The 18,659-nt window shown below is 38.7% G+C and overlaps 2 protein-coding genes across 4 annotated transcripts; one reads left to right on the top strand and one right to left on the bottom strand.

Annotated features, from left to right (window-relative positions):
• The first annotated feature begins 1,037 nt into the window (after positions 1-1,037).
• On the top strand, positions 1,038-7,960 carry LOC112043578 (peroxidase-like). The gene is made up of 12 exons (XM_052883908.1): positions 1,038-1,345; positions 1,882-2,139; positions 2,549-2,757; positions 3,159-3,335; positions 4,259-4,452; positions 4,618-4,819; positions 5,197-5,394; positions 5,568-5,751; positions 6,002-6,229; positions 6,397-6,460; positions 7,039-7,237; positions 7,423-7,960. Exons 1-12 carry the CDS (start codon positions 1,167-1,169, stop codon positions 7,614-7,616), a joined length of 2,286 nt encoding a protein of 761 aa, XP_052739868.1. The 5' UTR covers positions 1,038-1,166; the 3' UTR covers positions 7,617-7,960.
• Positions 7,961-8,091: 131 nt separating this feature from the next.
• On the bottom strand, positions 8,092-16,907 carry LOC112043577 (leucine-rich melanocyte differentiation-associated protein). Of its 3 annotated transcripts, none has more exons than XM_024079057.2 (6): positions 16,864-16,907; positions 12,324-12,428; positions 11,390-11,527; positions 10,390-10,500; positions 9,933-10,082; positions 8,092-9,605 (listed from the first exon to the last, which is right to left on the bottom strand). In XM_024079057.2, the coding sequence occupies exons 1-6, from the start codon at positions 16,890-16,892 to the stop codon at positions 9,371-9,373; spliced, it is 768 nt and encodes a 255-aa protein (XP_023934825.1). In that variant the 5' UTR covers positions 16,893-16,907; the 3' UTR covers positions 8,092-9,370. The 3 variants fall into 3 exon arrangements, with proteins under 3 accessions (XP_023934825.1, XP_023934827.1, XP_052739865.1); XM_024079059.2 differs by lacking the exon at positions 16,864-16,907 and adding an exon at positions 12,603-12,783; XM_052883905.1 differs by lacking the exon at positions 16,864-16,907 and adding an exon at positions 12,613-12,783.
• Between the last annotated feature and the right edge of the window lie 1,752 nt (positions 16,908-18,659).

Raw genomic sequence — 18,659 nt, 5'->3', positions numbered from 1 at the left:
TTGCAGCATGGAGACTCCATCCTTGCCAGTGAGGGTTTTTTTTTATTCTTTACAAGTTAGCCCTTGACTACAATCTGATCTGACGGTAAGTGATGATGCAATTTAAGATGGAAGCGGGCTAACTTGTTACCACCAGACAGACTTGGACTAATTAAGAAAACCTCAACCGGCCCAACCGGGAATCAAACCCAGGACCTCCGTCTGAACTGCGCCACGGAGGCCGTTAAAAACATCGAACCACCATGATGCTCATATGCGGGTTCGCGGGCTAGTAGGGTAGTGAACCCTAACCCGCGGCCTTCCATCAGGTCACGTCAAACATGGCGGTCAAGTGTGAGTCACATCTTGTGTAAATCGTCACGATAGCGATTGCAGTCATAACATTATAACATTGGCAAGCGGCGGATTGTTTTCTTGATTCGAATTAACGCAACGAACGTGACTTGATAAGCTGATGCCGAGTTAGGGCCAGCGCACACAAGCGTCTCACAAGACGTGGTATATATGTAACGAACGTTGTGTGCTTTGTCTCAGATCATTATCATCAGCTTTTCTGCGGATGTACTGCCATGTTTATTTAAGCTTCCATGATTATTACTGAAATAAAATACTATAACACACAGACCACCGAAACCACTCTAGACTGAGAGACAATACATGTATGCTTCTAGTCTGGGCTACCAAAATCCATAATATAACATGTTTATAGAGGGTGAAGAGTAGATAGGTATCGTTTTGAAATCAGTCGGTGTTTTTAGCGGGTGTGCCATGATAGGCGATAAATTCTTCCGCTAAAGATGCCAAATGGCCAATGATTGAGCTGCCATAGTTTAACTGAGTTCAGTCGTAGCGATTTTAACTTACACAATTTTGGAATCCCCCGGATTTCTTTTAAGAGTCACGCATCTTTTGAAAACGGAAGAATATCGATGGGCAAAAAACACGTAGTGTGCATACAGGTTTACATTCTAAAAACAAATGATTTTAATTAAAGTAAGTTTCAACCTGTCGCACATTACGCGATGTCTTACAATTATTACACACTTCTTTATCTTTCACATTTACATAATTTTTTTCGAGTATTCCCTATTGAAGTAAACGCGGCCGAACGCATAGCATGTGAACATAAAGTTAATGTAATATAATAAAAAGTTTGTATATAAAGTATGGATGTAAGAAGGTCCAGTAGAAACGTCCTCTCAATCTCAGTGTTGTTGTATTTGTTCTGCGCCTCGGTCACCGCGTGCTTCAGCTCGGGCTGGGAGACTCTCTTCGAGGATCTGTTCTCTGATTTGTGTCCCATTTTGTCCAGCACGGCTTCAACTATTAATGATTTGATGGACTCCTCAGGCGAGTATATATACATTACATATACCTATCACTTATCTCCTGATTACGTAGGACGTTATTTAGTAAGTAGTACATTGGTATGAATAAACATCGGTAAAACGGTGCGAGCGAGCTTTGGTTGTTGGTTTTAGGATGTGAAATTCACCTTACTCAATTACGCAGTGCCCCGCGTGATGATGTGTCGTATCATGCTTTAATTGGTAGTGTGCTACCTGTATCTAGCTAGCTTCGCAAATTCAAACTGGTAGGTAGTTCTAATAGGTTTTCAGTTATTTACCTACTACCGAACAAAAGCCAAATCGTCACAGAAAATTGAATATTTAGCGCCTGCAAGAATAAAAATAGCAGATGACTTTGTTACTTTACAAAAATTAATGATCATCGCATTTAAGTAAATATTTTTTTTTTAACTTTAACTTACGAGTAAGTAGGCTTTATTTGTATTATTTTGGGAGGTATTTTATTTTAGTTTTAATTCTATGTGTTCTAATGTTTTAGTATCATAATTCGTCTAATTAAAGTTAAGGTTATTTATACACTTACAGAAGAAGAGCCTTTAATCACCAAGGAGCTGGTCTCCGAGAGTTTCCGCTGCGGGCGCGAGCTGGCGCGCGAGGCCAAGCAGCGCGGCAACAAGCTGGTGCGCCACGGCGTCAGCTTGGACGCCTGCTCGCTCAGCTTGCTGCACTTCTTCTCTCCCACGCTGCCCGGCGACGCTAAGAAGGCTTCTGAGCTGTCCAATGAACTCCTGTCTGCTACTAAGATACTTCAGATGAAGGTTTGCTCGAAGTAAGTGATCTTTGAAGCCAACTGCGGATGAATACGATATATTTTGTTTATTGGAGTATGAAACGATTTTAATTTAAGGTTCCCGTACGAGTATGAATGAGGATTAAAATTCGTTTAAGTGTTATCAAAAAGCATTACGTTTTTTTTATTTCTTTTCACATTGAAATACCCATGTGTAAGTATATCTTACTTTATCCTATGTATTACATACTTGAGAAGTACCTACCTACCTAGCTACCGTACCAGTGTTTCCACTGGAGATTTCAGAAGATACAATAATTTCTTAACCCGACGTAAAACCTCATCATCCGTATCGTATATAGGTCACCTAACAGGGCAGTTATAACACGTAGAACCACGTAGAATAACAATAATTGTACCTATAACAGTAAGACTATTATACCCACAGTTCAGACGTGACTCCCAACACGTTCCTGTCGTTCTTGGAGCACAGCCCGGTGCGGCCGCGCGAGGTGCACTGCAAGCCGGTGTCGGTCAGCTGCCCGGGCAGCGGCAAGTACCGCTCCTACGACGGCACCTGCAACAACCTGCTGCACCCCGCCTGGGGCAGGCGCGGGGCTCCCTTCACCAGGATCACTACTCCTAGATATGCCGACGGTGAGTTTCATCATCATCATCATTAGCAGCCTGTTTGAATTACTCACTACTGCTCTCCCAAACCTTCCCTTGACGCTTTTACTGTTCCCCGAAGGAGCTGACAACAAATACAAACTGCTACCAATTCGATGCTTTAACCAATGTGCAACTTAACCTTTTCTTATACAAAATATCTCAGAGCCAAGATGAAAATATGAGAGGAAAAAGAGGGAGAAGAAAAATGAAAGCTCAGGAATGTCAGCATGAAGAAATACTGAACAGTTCCGGCCACGGAGTTATGGGGAGGTTAACTTGTTCCGAGCAAGTGGTTCTAGCCTTGCCAAGCAGCCCGCAAAACTCTGGGGGGCTTTTTCCTTAAAAAATGTACAGTGAATAACATTTTCACTACTGGTTCCCTTCAGGCATCTACGCAATGCCAGTGTCCCGCAGCGGGCGGGCGCTGCCCGGCGCGCGCGTGCTGTCGGCGCGGGTGTTCGCGCAGCGGCCGGCCGCGCCCAGCCAGCTGCACAGCGCGCTCAGCATGCAGTGGGGGCAGCTCGTCACCCACGACATGCTGGCACAGGTCATGGAAACCACTGGTAATGTCCACTTTTGTGTTGCATTATCTTTATGTTCTAGCAAAAGCCCGCCATAATACTTTACGACCTCCCTCAACAGAATCGTCCTGGTTACGATGGCCAGCTCTGGGTCTGCTTAGGATTAGGTATATAACTTCTAAATTGGCTTGGGTCTAGTTAGGTGGTAGGCATCGGCCTTGGCAAAGACGAATTACACCGATACGCGTAGTACAATTAATGTTTTAAGCTTGACAGATTTTCATAAAAACTTGAAACCCCTAGTAACTATACTTATCCCCATACTAACAGACATCGGCAACTCCATTCGCACGACATTCTGTATATATTAATATATAGCCGATGCCTCGCCGTTTCATCTGCGTAGTTTTCGTTCCCGTAAAATAACGCCTATGACACTCATAAATAATGTAACTTTGTAGTAGTTATAATAATTTTCAAATTAGTTTCTGTAGATCCAGATAACACCCCGGTACAATACTACAAAATTTACCTCTTTATAATAGATATTAGTATCATCATCATCATATCAGCCGGTGGACGTCCATTGCAGGATATAGGCTTTTTGTATGGACTTCCAAAAATCACGATCCTGATGAACCGCCTGCACCCAGTGAATCATCCAGCGAATACCTGTATGCTTCTCAACCTCGAATATTAGTCTAAATAGAATATAATAATCAAAAGTAACGGATTAATGCGCTCCCGAGGCGTGGAGGTAAATCGTCATCAACTACACTTCGGACTGTTAATGAGAATTTCTACTCAATATTTCATAGTCAAACATGGATTTTAAAACCAGGATCTCAAGATTAGAAGCCGCATAGCCTAACCCCTGCAGCAAGCATGCATACATACGTCATAATGCATGCTTGCTCCAGTCGTTGTAGACTAACGCATGTAATGCTATGTCTCTCCGTGCGCAGACGAGGGCGGCATTCAGTGCTGCCTCGGCGACGGGCGTGACGTGCTGCCGCAGTCCATGCTGAACGACAAGTGCATCCCCATCTGCGTGACCGAGGACGACCCCTTCTACCAGCAGCATGGCGTCAAGTGTCTCAACTTTGTCAGGAGTGTCACCGCGCCGAGGGACGACTGCAGCTTAGGACACGCAGAGCAGGTACACAAACGCCGAGGTGGGCATAACAAATGAGTATTCCCACGGTGCATGGCGAGAGGAAAATGTCAAAAGTCTGACTATCACGTCTGAGACTAATGAATCATGAGTTAAATATTAAACACCAAGTGATAGCTGCAAAATAACCCATCAATTTGTTTGTAACAGATGAACACGGTGACTAGTTTTCTAGACGGATCAGCGCTTTACGGTTCAGATCCAAAACTTGCATCCAAACTCCGCAGTAAATGTGGCGGGAGATTGAAAGAAGAAACCAGAAAAAACTGCAAAGGCGGCTTCCTGCCGTCAGTAGATGATAAATTTGCAGTTTGCGATTTAAGGAATTCTTCAGAGCCTTGTTATTTAGCTGGTAAGTAATATATATGTCTAATATCTCTACAGACAAAAGTTACAAAATGGATTAAGATCTCATGAATTTAAGTGAGTAGGTATTCTGTGAAGGGTTTACCTACTGCGTCGCAATATTAACTTGGAAAAAAGGAAATGCTTAGAACCTATGAGTATCTACGAATTCTACGATGCAAGTTAAGATTGAATTTACTTTGAGTACTTAGTAGTGAAAGGGGAACATTAGTCATATTCTCTTTTAAGTATATGGTACCTATCCTTATTTATGTTTATCTTATAGTTTAAGATTTCCTTAGCTTTTGACGACAGTCCACAATGCGCTAACGGAATCCGAATATAATATAATCCAAGATTTTCGAGTTTTACCTGCTTCTCCAGGTGACAACAGAATCAACCAAACCCCGACGCTGGCGGCGCTCCACACGCTGCTGCTGCGCGAGCACAACCGCGTGGCAGACATCCTCAGCGACCTCAACCCGCTGTGGAACGACGAGAAGCTGTTCCAGGAGGCGCGGAGGATCGTCGTCGCAGAAATACAGCATATCACGTACCAGGAGTGGCTGCCTCTAAACTTTGGTAAGAGATAAATCATCGCCTATTTGAATGCACTTGTATGTTGTAATGGACCAGTTCTGTTACACTGTTTTAGTCGGCATTTTTGGGACAAACGTATTTTAAAAAATTTGCTTCTAAATTCCTTGAAGAAGAATGTCGACGCCGATAATGATGTGGGAATTCTCAATTTTCAGGTGAAAGCTACCTCCGTTACTACCGCATTTCCCCGACATCGCTCTACAGCCGGGACTACAACGAGGAAGTGAACCCGGGGGTCATCAACAGCTTCGGCGCGGCCGCCTTCCGCTACATGCACACCGTCGTCCCCGACACCATCATGACGTGCCCGGCCGCCGGACAGGCTGCCTACTTGCACAAGTACTACTGCTGCTTACTTGTTACTCGGTTTTAAGCACATCATCATTGACGGCCCATTTTAACGGCCTACTACGGGACAGGGCCAGCAGTCATGTGACACGTCGATTCTCTTTCTCTGTAAAAGAGAGAGGATCTACAGCTTAGACCATGTTGCTCTAATACGGTGATATTGTTTACTTTGATTTCTGGAACGACTATCTACACATAACAATGTGTTAGATAGGCTTGTGACAATATTGTTCAATCGTAGACTGAGCGACCACTACTTCAACCCCGGGCTGTTGGAAGTGTCTCCGGACTCATTCGACGAGCTCATCCGTGGCTCCACGATGAACCACGCGGGCGAGGCGGACCCGCACTGCTCGCCGGAGATCACAAACCTGCTGTTCAAGTCACGCAACCCGTGGGGGCTGGACCTCCTCGCCATGGACATCCAGCGCGGCAGGGACCATGGTATCGGTTCTTACAATGATTTCAGGTTGGTGCCATTTGAGTTCCAATTAAACAAACGGTTATTCCTTTCAAAAGAATGTTAAATGTGGAATACATATAGAATTTGTAGATGCTAATCGATGTTGAAGGTATTCGAAACCTAACTTCCTATTTGGAATTATTTTTCATGTTTCACATTCTCTATATTTACAGGGAAATCTGCGGTCTACAAAGAGCAAAATGCTTTCAAGATTTAGCTGGTGAAATATCTCAAGATGTAAGTATCAATAGGTACATTAATTAACGTTCGAGTGTTGTAGGGGTTTAATGTCTTCATTAGGGACAAAGAACAGTTGCACTTAACACAAAGAACGCTCCGAATATCAAGATCAGCTGATCTTTCAGGGTTTCAGGTAAGGTAACCTAAAACACTGAAAGATCAGTAGCGTCATCAGGGATTTAGGAGTGCAGTTCTTTTAGAATGGAGCCCCAGGACGAAAAACGGAGAGGGCGTCTATGAGACTTAGGCCGCCATTTAGATAGACGTCGAAGTCATCGGGTTTGTGAGATGATAAGGTAGGTATTGAAGGTATAAATGATACATATCAGTCAGAAATCGGGGCTCTTGTCTTCGATGGCGAAGACACTGATACATAAAATGTTATTGTTGGCTTAAAGCTAGACTTGGTGTTATCGAAGTAGGTCGTTTTGTCTAGTTTTATGTTATCGTCAGGATTGTAAAGGACATTATTAAAGCGTGTGACATAAAGCCGCAATCACTAGTTAGATTTGGGTGAATGCGACTGCTTTCTCGGAGAAATTAATGATTTTCGAAGGGTATTTTTTCTAAATCAGCGCATCGGCACCCTGGCATCGCTATACGAGTGTGTGGATGACGTGGACTTGCTGGTGGGCGCGGCGCTAGAGCGGCCGCTGGTCGGCTCGGCGCTGGGCCCCACGCTGCAGTGCGTCGTGGCCGAGCAGTTCTACCGCACGCGCGTCGGCGACCGCTACTTCTACGACAACAGCGAGATGCCGCACTCCTTCACGCCTGGTGAGACTCTCATACACGCCCTAGAATTGTGTACGAATTCGCGTTCGTAGTTTCGCGCTGTAATAGAGGCGTGCATGTGCAACGAAGCTTTGTCCAAAATGCAAATGGGCACTCATTCTCAACAGATTAGAGCAGCAAAGCTAAGTGAATCATTCGAAGCGAACAGTCCCCTATCTGTCCCACAGAGCAACTGAAGGAGCTGAAGAAAGCGTCGATGGCGCGGCTCATCTGCGACAACTCGGGCGTGCGGCGCGTGCAGCGGAGGGCCTTCGAGCTGGAGGGCGCCGCCAACGGCCGGCACGGCTGCGACGACTACAGCGCCATCCCCGCCGTCGACCTCACGCCGTGGAAGCGGCCCAAGTTCGAGCTCTACGACTGACCCTACACTTGGCGACAGTGGTGGGTTTGCCAGTACGCTAAGTAGAATGGAGCCTAGGGCGGCAGATTTTAGGGGGCAGCATATTTGACCGAAAAACTTCCTCTTCTACAGAAATGTGATGATAATTTTCATATTTCAGTCCTGTACAATGTACCTACATCCTGCATACTCTTACTAAAATATTAAGACTTGCAATTTTATTGACACAATTTAAGGTAAGGATAGGTATCTATCGAATTTTAGTACTACCTGCCTACTGGCGGCAAATTTGTAAATACACCACTGCTTGGCGTCCTTGTCAGTATTAGTAGTAGGTATACTAATACACATTTTATTTTGCTATGTAACGATTTAACTCAAAAATGCCTGGACCGATTTGAATAATTCTTCATTCAGAAAAGCCATTTTTTTGGGCCACAAATGGTCCTCAAATAGTGGATATTAGGTAGTAAATATGAAATTAATAGTCAGTAAATATTTGTTCCTGTAATTTATTGATTACTTTTGTAAATAAAAATAAATTTGTATACTTTTCACATGTCTTTCAATTATTATCTTTTTATACATACCTATATCTACACTTTTTAATTTCAAATCGAAATAACCCCAAACTGCTTAGCATAAATAACACTTTGTAATTATTTAATTAAATTCGTAACATTAACGAGTAAGTATATAATTAGGCAAATAGATAGGCAATATCTTTAGGCAAGAGACACAACCGCAAATTATTATTAATTTTGTTCTAATAGAGATACTTATGATATTTAATTATTCAGGCAGTTTTTTAAACACATTTTGTAAATTCCAAAAAAAAAAAAACACATAACACATCTCACATCAGTCACATTTATAAAGAAAATAACTTTAATAGCAAATAAAAAGAACAATAATATTTATATTTATTTACACTAAACTTGTTAGGAGTATGATGAAAATCCACACTGCTTGGTGGTACGTCTTCGCCGGTAGGGCGTCCTCTGACAAATGCTAGATAAGCCCAATATAAAACATGTAACATTTCAATAGAATGTAAAGTGTCATATATTTACTATACCTACATTTTGAAAACAGTGATACTTTACAGATATTTTTGAAAAACTCCATAAGAACAGTATGTAACACAAAACAGAGCAGGGTTAAAATTTTTGTGTGTGTTGGTTTGATAGCCACATACTATCCCACACTCTCAATTCCAGGTCCCAGTGGGGGATTTACCACTAGGCTAAGTAGACTAGAGCCTAGGGCGGCAGATTTTAGGGGGCGGCAAATTTGACCCAAAAAACTTTTCCTCTACAGAAATAAAGAAATATAACGGCAATTTTAATATTTAGTCCCGAACGTCCTGTACAGTCCTACTAAAATATTAAAACTTTATATTAAGAAAATTGTATTGATTGCGATCTAAAACGAATTTCAGAGCTCAACAAGAGTTGCAAAAATTCAATAGCCTACTGGCGGCAAATTTGTAAATCCGCCACTGCCAGCTCCTCTCCGTGTCTGTGACGAGTCGTTCCGTTTCCATTCGTACTTGAATTCCGTTGCGAACCTTTCATCGGTAGGTACACTCGCGGGTGAATTTAATTTCACATTGAAAAATTCGCCTGCCGCCTGTTTTTTTCATTATTCGGTGCCTTCCACCTCCCTACATCACACCCACAGAGTAGTGGTTTCTCTTTAATCAAAATCAGTACACTCGTGAGCAAAACGTGACTAAAATGTGAACCTAAACCCACTCAAGTGTTCACCAACTGCTATATAAGTAAGTTCCTTCCCTCCGGCTTCTTACCCCAAAACGAGGTAAGCTTACTCTGCACGGAGGTCCAGGTGACCGAGGCCCCCAGTATGGCCAGGCCTCCGGTGGCAGGCCTCACGAGCCGCTCCAGCAGGGGCCTCTTGTAGAGCCGCTGCGCTTCCGCGCGTTGGTCGTCCGTCACTTTCCTGTCGTCGAGGTGACTGAGTGACGGGAACTGTGAGATCACAAACAACCTGCAATGTGACATTGATCATATGAAAATAAGCTAGCTCTCAGTCTCAGTGTCAAAACTAGTGACATTATTAAGCTTTTAGGAAAATATACAATAATTAGTTGAAAAATAACCAATTCTGTAATAACAGCCATTTGAAAACTGTTCAATGTTAATAAGTTATATGTTTGATTTGAGCAATTTGTTAAAATCTGCTTAAATAATCCCTCGATTGAGTAGCAGTGAATATCAGCTGATGATGATGGTCAATCAATAAAATCTTAAAAAATAGCTGTGCTAATTTTTTACATTCAAAAAGCTGTAGGGGGATGTAATAGCCACAAGCTACCTGTACTGCAGATAGTCATAGAAGGTGCCGCCATTGAAGTAGCTGGGCGCGGCCGGGTTGCCCATCAGTGACAGCAGGCACAGCGCCGGGCACGCCTCCTTCAGCCGGCCCACCCACGGGTACAGGGACGATATTTTACAGCGATTCAGCCTGTAGTAGTAGTAGTAATCAGTAGAACCTATTTATGTAGCACCTTGATAAGTCGAAAAGCTCCACAATTCAAAAAAACATGTGACCCACTACATCTAACAAGAGAGAGCATCTGGATAAAGACAAATCATCCAAATGTTCTGTCCAAACCCAATAAATGACAATGCCACTATTAGTGGAATTCTTTTAATGAGATATGTGATGTGCATTTTATCTTCTTTTTTCTTTCTTATAGTACATGAGCTATGTATTATTCCACATGATTGTTATTGAAGTGGGTAAGTAAAGGCAGAATACACAATTTTACCATAACAACTGCAGTTTAGGCATGGGAGGCAGGAAACAGTTCTCAGTGATGGGATTGTCATCAGCAATTAGAGACGTCAAGTGTCTGAAGTGAACCAGAGCATCCAGATTACTGTAAGTAATAAACAAGTTCACTTTAATGTATCTCATGATAAAAGCAATTTATTTTATGTACTTAAATAAGATAAAATGTCATTCACATTGGAATATCAGTTTTTGTATCAATGGTTCACAAATTTAAAATAGTTTAATACTTGTCTTGACAAACAAGTTTCACAAACTAGAATAGAAACTAGTCTGGTCTAGACAGCCTATAAAAATATAATGTTTGTGTGTTAAAATACCTACATACTTGCAACTTAGAATTGTCTAGAAATTCTAATATCTTTTGAGAGTCAAATAGTCTTGTTTACTCAATATGAGGATTCAAACTGAAATTTGTGAGATACACATGTTTTTTTTTTACAAGTTAGCCCTTGACTACAATCTCACCTGATGGTAAGTGATGATGCAGTCTAAGATGGAAGCGGGCTAACTTGTTAGGAGGATGAAAATCCACACCCCTTTTGGTTTCTACACGGCATCGTAACGGAACGCTAAATCGCTTGGCGGTACGTCTTTGCCGGTAGGGTGGTAACTAGCCACGGCCGAAGCCTCCCACCAGCCAGACCTGGACAAATTAAGAAAATCTCAATCTGCCCAGCCGGGGATCGAACCCAGAACCTCCGTTTTTGTAAATCCACTGTGCATACCACTGCGCCACGGAAGCCGTCAAAAGTTGAAGTTGTAGGACTAATAGCAGATTGGTAAACAAAAACATATCATCATTATCAGGTTATTTGAGCAATCTCCTACAGTAGCAGGCCTCTTGTTGTCTCTTGATGTATTTTTTTTATAAATAAAATTTTATAAGGCCTCCCTCCTCGTAGGTCTAGCAGGATCTGTAGCTCAGAGCCACAACACTACTCCAGTACAGATTGGTAGGTGTAAAAGATTCTCACGTTATTTTGTTGTGACTAATGTCCAGGTATCTGATGTGATCTGAGAACCGCTCCACCACAGTCCGGGGCACCTCGTATAGCCTTTCATACGCCAGGGTCAGCTTTGTGGGATCTTCATCATGAGCATCATGTGCTGACCTGTAATAAAACTATCGTCATACACCTTTTTTGGTCTATCATTCCTATAGTCTTCTGTGGTGCAGTTGTGTTTTGTAGCTTGCTTAGAAGGTCCTAAGTTCACTTCAAGATCCTGTTAATTCTGGAGTTATTTTATATGGATCCACCAAAACAAACAGAACAGTACACACTGATGACCAGTGGCACGCACACCATAGATGCAAAAAATGCCCTGCCAACCCAGAAAACTCATCAAAAACATGTATTGCGGTAGGAAGTTTTCCACTTTGTACCTATAGTGCATACCCTAGTTAAAAACCCTGTGTATGCCACTGCTGATGACTCAGCATCATGTAATCCTACTTCTTTGTAACAGGTGTTAGCTGAATACATTTATTTCAAGTTAGCACAGTACTATCTTAGGTTGCATTGCCAAGGAAAAAGTACTTTATTCAAAAATAGATTACTATTATAATATTTCCAAGATTAATTTCTTTTCAACACAATATTATAGTTGACCATACCATTTACAATATCTATACTAATAATATAGGCTGAAGAGTTTGTTTGTTTTTTTGAACACGCTAATCTCTGGAACTATGCTCATAATTTGAAAAATTATGAGATAATAGAGTGTTAGATAGCCCATTTATCGAGGAAATCTAAAGGCTATATATTATTTCCGTATTCCCACAGGAACAGAAACCAAGCGGGTGAAACCGCGCGGCGTCAGCTAGTCTAAAATAAATATAAATAAGTATGAAAAATGAATTTTATGAGCAATCAATGCCTCCTACAAAATATAATAATAACTTACTGTATCAAGTCCGGAGGAGCAGCGCTCTGAGACATGGCAGAGATCGAGTCGACTAGCACTCCGCTTGCCAATGCCACATCTGCGGCTGCCGCTCCGCCTTCGTCACTGAACCAGAAACTCGCGATATACGATTACAATGTAACGCATATATTTTTTGCATCTCACCACGTCTCACTATTAAGGACAAATCACTGATCAATATGCACGAATTACGAAACTATAATAACGAAAGTGTTGCGTTTTACGTTGATATTCAAATAAACGAAATTGTATAGGTACCTAATAGTACCTGTGAATATTTTATTTACTAATAAACCAGATTTTAATTTTTACTTTTGAATTTGATAAACATATTATTATCTATTTTTATTGAAATGCACTCTTGTAATAGTTGAAATTTAAAGAAACTTTAAAAACAAGGTTAAAGTAAAACGTCAAAGTCAAAATAAAATGACGTTTTGGTTGCAGTGCTTGTGCGAGTTAGCTTGTTGAGTTGTTGTTCTAAGTCTATGCTTGACACCAATCATAAATGACGTTTGTCTGTTCGGCCCTGTAATCTTTGGTTCGGCCTGTGGTTCGGCCGTCCAATGGTGATAAGACACTACTTACCAGTGTTGCCAGAAGGTTACTTTTGTAACCTTTTAGGTGATTTTTTGACTGCATTGGTAACTTTTAGGTTACATTAATAAAAAGGTTACTTTTACGTGATATTTCGGAATTTTTAGAATTAACTTCAATTTCGTATATCTAAAACAGAACGGTCGTTAAATCAAGAAATGCGGACAAATGCTCAAGAACTCATCGATGTTTCTGTGTCAATCTCACTATAAATGAAGACGTTACAATTGACTTTGCGAAATAAGCAAGTTGCAGTCACATTGAATTTCTTAAAAAAATCAAGTATGAATTTAAGAAATTAACGTCTAAATCCTTTTTTTAAATCCTGTTTTTTAAATCCTTGCTCTTTAATTGTATTTTTTTTATCCCTTATGTAAAAGGTATGCCTTTTACATAAGGGCCTTACTTAAGATGATTCTATTTACGAGTAAAATCTCCTTCGGTTTGTAGTAATTTAGTACTTGGCTAGTATTCGTAACAGACAGCTATTAAAAAAAAACAAAATTACTTTAGCCCCCAGAGGCTGAAATGGTGGTTTAGCCATGCTGTGGAACGCAAAAAGCAAGAGTAGTAGTAGTTAAAAGGTTACTTTTTACACAAAAAGGTTACTTTTTTTAATATTATTAGTATTCAAGTATTTAGTTATCTATAAATTAGTAATAAGAGTTCTTAACAAAAAAAAAAAAAAGTATACATTATTATATTGCAGGTAATTTTTATTTGTATCATTAATTTTGTTTTTCATCGTTATGTTTAAGTTTTCTGTTTTTTTTTCTAAATCAATGTGTCTACCTAGTTAGTTTTAATTAGTTCTTAATAATTGTATTTAATAGTTTACGTTAAGTGTTGAACTGTGTGCGTGGCGGCACCTGAACTGGGTCCTAACTGAAAATCAGTGCTGCATACTTTTTTTATTGAAAGTATGCGGCAAAATGCTGAGTTGGGGCCTTTTTCTAGGTTGTGCCACATATTACAGGGCATTCTTTAGTGCTCCACTGTTTGAGTGGACAGTTAAGCCATAATATGTTATAATTTAGATTTTATGTGATATGTGGCATTACTTAAAAATAAAGATCTTTTCTTTCTTTCTTTCTTTCTTTATATTTCGGGTAACTTCTCATAAGATCCAACTGGCAACACTGCTACTTACGAGTAGCACATCCGGTGGGGAAGCGGGAGGAGGGTCGATTTTCAAGCCAGATGTTAAGATAATTCGCAGAAGGTATTTGATTGCTATTTTTTTTTGCAAACGTTAGGGATGTGATTGGGATTACTGAATAATAGATCATCTATATTCTATGCTATTCATCTAAGTACTTTCCAAGACGAAAAACCGACCAAGTGCGTGTCGGGCCACGCACAAAATAGGGTTCCGTAGATTAAGTTAACACTTTGATCTCATAAGTAATGCACAGAAATACCGATAGAGATACCCCACACCATGGAATAGACGATAAAAAATTTATCCTCAAATTTAAATTTCCACTATAAAGTCGTAATTAATATATTTATATTTGAACCAAATTTCAGCTATCTAGTTTTAACAGTCTCTGAGTTGTTTTACAGACAACTTTATCTTTTTAACTAATAACGGAATTAGTATTATAATTTTCGTTTCCCAATTACGTTTTTTAAGTTAGTCGACTGTAACTCTAAATAGCAATTGCTACTTAGCTGTTATAGTTTATCGTGATTTTTTTCATGTATCTATCCATAAATAACCGTTTAGCAGGTATGGACACTTGACTCTAACAAAAGTTAACCCCTAAAAACTTAATATTTTACAAACGGAACAAATCGAACAATACCCCAAAAACTATAATTTTAAATAGTCATGTAAATCAAATACGCATTTTGGAATATTATTCTTTCACGACGGCATTATCTATCTTTTAACTTTAAGGATAGGTTACGATACCCATTCTAACTTCTAGTCATCATCATAAATAGGTATAAATAAATAGAAGTGTTCGTGTGTCCGTCTATGATTTCCAAATGTGTTTCCTTTAGAGCTTATGATTATTTACAGATACCAAAAAACAAACAAGCTTTTCAGCTAATGCGTAGCTTTTATCGCAGGCTTTGAGCACGGGGACCGAATCAAGAAATTCCGTAACTAAAATAAAAATCCAACACATAAGCTCTGCTTATGCTCAAGATAACACATTTCGACGTTTTCATATCGACTCAACTGGACAAGTGATGTGAAACTAGGGGCAAAATATACTTATTACTATATTATATTATTAAATATACTCTTTGGGGCAAAAACTATTAAACCAGAGTTCGATTTTAGCTTTCGTTTATTTACATTTTTTTTTCATTTTTATTGTTTTCTAAATAGTTTTAACAAATAAAATATATTACCAATATGCTATGTCTATGACTTTTTAATAGATCACACTGAGCAAAAAACCCTTAAAATAGTGTAAAAATATTGAGAATATTATTATTGAACTAGTAGTTACAGCTCCAACAAAACAATAAAATGAACAGTTGTACCTAATAGATGAGTTCAAAAGCTCTAGAGAATCGAAATTTAATTTTCACTACTCTTGCTCAAAAACACTGTCATATTACCACTCCACAGCGGGGCTAAACAAGCATATTAGCCTCTAGGGGCTAAAGTCATTTTGTTTTTTTAATTCTTGTCTGTTACGAGTACTAGCCAAGTACTAGCCTACTATAAAACGGAGGAGGTTTTATTCGAAAATAGAATCATTATAGGTAAGGCCCTGATTGTTTTGAAAAATAAATAAAAAACTTTAAATTGGAATGAAATGCAGCGTTCTTGTCTGTGGAATGCGTTTATTTTTTTTATTTAATTTTTATTGAGTTGCGAATAGAGCGAGATTTGAAGACATGGGACACCTTTACGGTGTAATACCTTTGCCTTTTTCTCATGTAAAAAAAAAAAATTAAAAAGCGATAAAAAGCGAGAATTTAAAAAACAATTGGCACACTTGATTTGTTTCCGAAATTCATTGTAAATTTGTGACCGCTTACATATTTTTCAACAATAATTGTTATTGTTGTCTTCGTCTAGTGAGAATGGTGATCCTAATTTGGAGATGGATGAAATTTTCAATCTGTTACCATCAAAGTCGAGACGCATTTACTTAAATACTTACCTACGATACCTACGAAAAATTTAATAAGTGAAGAAAACAACAACGAATGGATTTACTTACGAAAGGAGTTTTTTAAACTATTATCTCTCACGTTTACCTCATACATTCATTATTCATCTTCAAAGTAGTCGGAAATTATGTTACCGGGTAAAAGCATCTCCCTTAATATCCAAAATTGTAGACTTTGTACATTTAATTTTCAATTAAAATAAATCATTGAATATTGTACTAAAATATTTTATTTCCTCGCAAAAATAGTAAAAAGCAGAGTGTAACACGTGGGGCTAAACTCATTATAAACTCGGTTTCTATTTAGGCGGCCCTCGTCTACGTCTCGGGCCCTAAAAATACCTCGTATATAATGGGTCTTTTTAGCCCCTTGTATAACAATCTACTATTATTTATCATAAAATTTTAGTATAATAAAATCGGTATCTGTAATGTACCGTATCTACCTAAAATATTACCAAGCCTCCCATATTTATAATTTATTCCAATAAATGTAACCATGATTCATTTGCTATTTTGACCAAAAACGAACACGTCTTTTGTAACTGTCACTAGGGGGTTAACTGGAGGTAGGAGAAAGAGAATTTCGGGTTTCTCATTTTGGATTTTTGGATGTTCACATTTTGTGTGGAGAAAGCACAGAAGAAAGTAAAATAGTTCAGAATAGAGTTTTGAATTGATTGAAACTAAATAAATCTAGTTGGCAAACAAAAGTTGAATGATGTACTCATACCTACGATATAACAAATTTTTTTAGACAATATGAATTCAAAATTACTTACTGATTGCTTGCATTTTCAATTGCACTCATTTTAGTGTTTAAATTTTATTTATCACTCATATCGTCAACACGTGAATCACACAATAGACTACCAATACTACGTGACGGGAACAGTTATCAATCGGACTCAGCTAAAGTAATGATAAGAAGTTGTTTACGTTTCTCCACGAACTAGTGTCGAGTTTTAGAAATTGTACATTTTGATAGCTCTTTAGTAAGGTCTAAATTATTATTTACCAATCTATTTATTTATTACGCACATGTGACGTAATGTAATGTTATCGTCCGTCTAAAAACGAACGGTACTTTTAAAAATCTTAGCAAAGAAAAGTTTTTGTCAGAAAAGTGCTCAACATTTTATTAATAAAATTATCTTTGTGAGATGAAATACAATAAATAAACATTTCATTTTTTCATTTTAATAATTTTGACAATAAATGATAACGATCTGTTACAAAAACATAAAAATATTAATTTACTTTATTAGTAGTAATAGTGGCTGTTTTTGGAGCATTTACCTAAGAAAAAAAAACGCTGGTGCGCTGGTGGTTACTTTACTATCTGTGAAAAAGTAAAAATTATACCGCGCTCTTTTTGTTTTCACTGTATTCGACACCGTTAGAAGTCCCAAAGATAGCGTAAAAAGGCTACTCTAAGCCTCGTGCCCGAAAAAACGACCGATAGATACTTACAAGTGCACAAAATGTCATCTTATAGAGGACAGGCAAAGGCGCAAATTAATTTTTCAGAAAGTGTGTTAAAAATGTTTTCCTCGCAAATGACTTAAAACCGTCAAGGCATACAGCCTTTGCTTTACTTGTAAGCCTCGCCTACGGCTCGGACCAGAAATATCGCCTCAGCTGTAATTTTTACCTTACTGCACTTAATATCTTAATGTACTCGTACTATTTTTTAATTGTTCATCTTGCCCATAAAAGTGACTCGATATTCAGATTTCATCTATTCACACTACACTTCTGCGTTTGGGTCACAGGAATGTTTAAATGTAACAACTTTCAACTTTATTGATCCAGTACATTCTGAGAAAATTGTCTGTAACAGTAAATTTTCTGTCTGTAACAGTACGTTAGGAACCTTGTGAACCACCAAGGAACCTATTTCTTTACACCATACCACTCCTTCTCAACATCCGTTTGTCACGCGCGATTGCGGTTTTTGTAACGCATCAGCTTACTCTCCAAGTCAAGCGTGCGCTTTAACATTTGATATCTTATTAAAGATAATATGATGATAAATCTCCTTAACATTGGATTATATTCAAACACTTTCTAAGGATAATTCAATGCCATAAGTCAGGTTTTTGTTTCATATACGTAGGTGAACCTTTATTTGAATAATGCGAATTCTGCGATCCCGATTGACGATTTCTGTATTACCATTTCTTATTAAATCAAAAATAGCGTTGTGACAAAGTGAACGAACATGATTCATTCATTATGTTCTGAACCAAATTAGTAATTAAATTTAAGAAATTTTCTAATCTATGGCTTAATTATAAATAAAAAATCCATTTTGAGTCACAGTGATGATAATAAATTACTCTAAGATCATAATTAATTTGACTAATAACTGAGACAAATACAATTAATTGATTAATTTTAACTAATAAATCAGGTTTTTGATGTTATGTTATTAATGACTAGCAACGCCCGTGACTTCGTCCGCGGAAGTAAGTTACCTATTTCAGTATTATTTAATTACAGAATTATCTGAGAACGAAAGAAAAAAAAACATAATACATAGTAGGTAAACAATATAAGAATAATCTAGAAAAGT

This window comes from Bicyclus anynana, chromosome 10, assembly GCF_947172395.1.
Source record: "Bicyclus anynana chromosome 10, ilBicAnyn1.1, whole genome shotgun sequence".
NCBI classification, from domain to species: domain Eukaryota; kingdom Metazoa; phylum Arthropoda; class Insecta; order Lepidoptera; family Nymphalidae; genus Bicyclus; species Bicyclus anynana.
The sequence above is the reverse complement of the archived record's forward strand: the minus strand, read 5'-3'. Positions and strand labels throughout refer to the sequence as shown.

What these genes read in the sequence shown, in the direction of transcription:
- LOC112043578 (XM_052883908.1), top strand. Translation starts at nt 1,167, where the DNA reads ATGGATGTAAGAAGGTCCAGTAGAAACGTCCTCTCAATCTCAGTGTTG. An exon ending in GTGGCTGCCTCTAAACTTTG is followed by an intron (nt 5,395 to 5,567) that starts GTAAGAGATAAA and finishes CTCAATTTTCAG; the next exon opens with GTGAAAGCTACCTCCGTTAC. An exon ending in GCCGCACTCCTTCACGCCTG is followed by an intron (nt 7,238 to 7,422) that starts GTGAGACTCTCA and finishes TCTGTCCCACAG; the next exon opens with AGCAACTGAAGGAGCTGAAG.
- LOC112043577 (XM_024079057.2), bottom strand. Translation starts at nt 16,892, where the DNA reads ATGAGTGCAATTGAAAATGCAAGCAATCA. An exon ending in GCTCCTCCGGACTTGATACA is followed by an intron (nt 11,528 to 12,323) that starts GTAAGTTATTAT and finishes GTTTTATTACAG; the next exon opens with GTCAGCACATGATGCTCATG. An exon ending in ATTAGTCACAACAAAATAAC is followed by an intron (nt 10,501 to 11,389) that starts GTGAGAATCTTT and finishes TATTACTTACAG; the next exon opens with TAATCTGGATGCTCTGGTTC.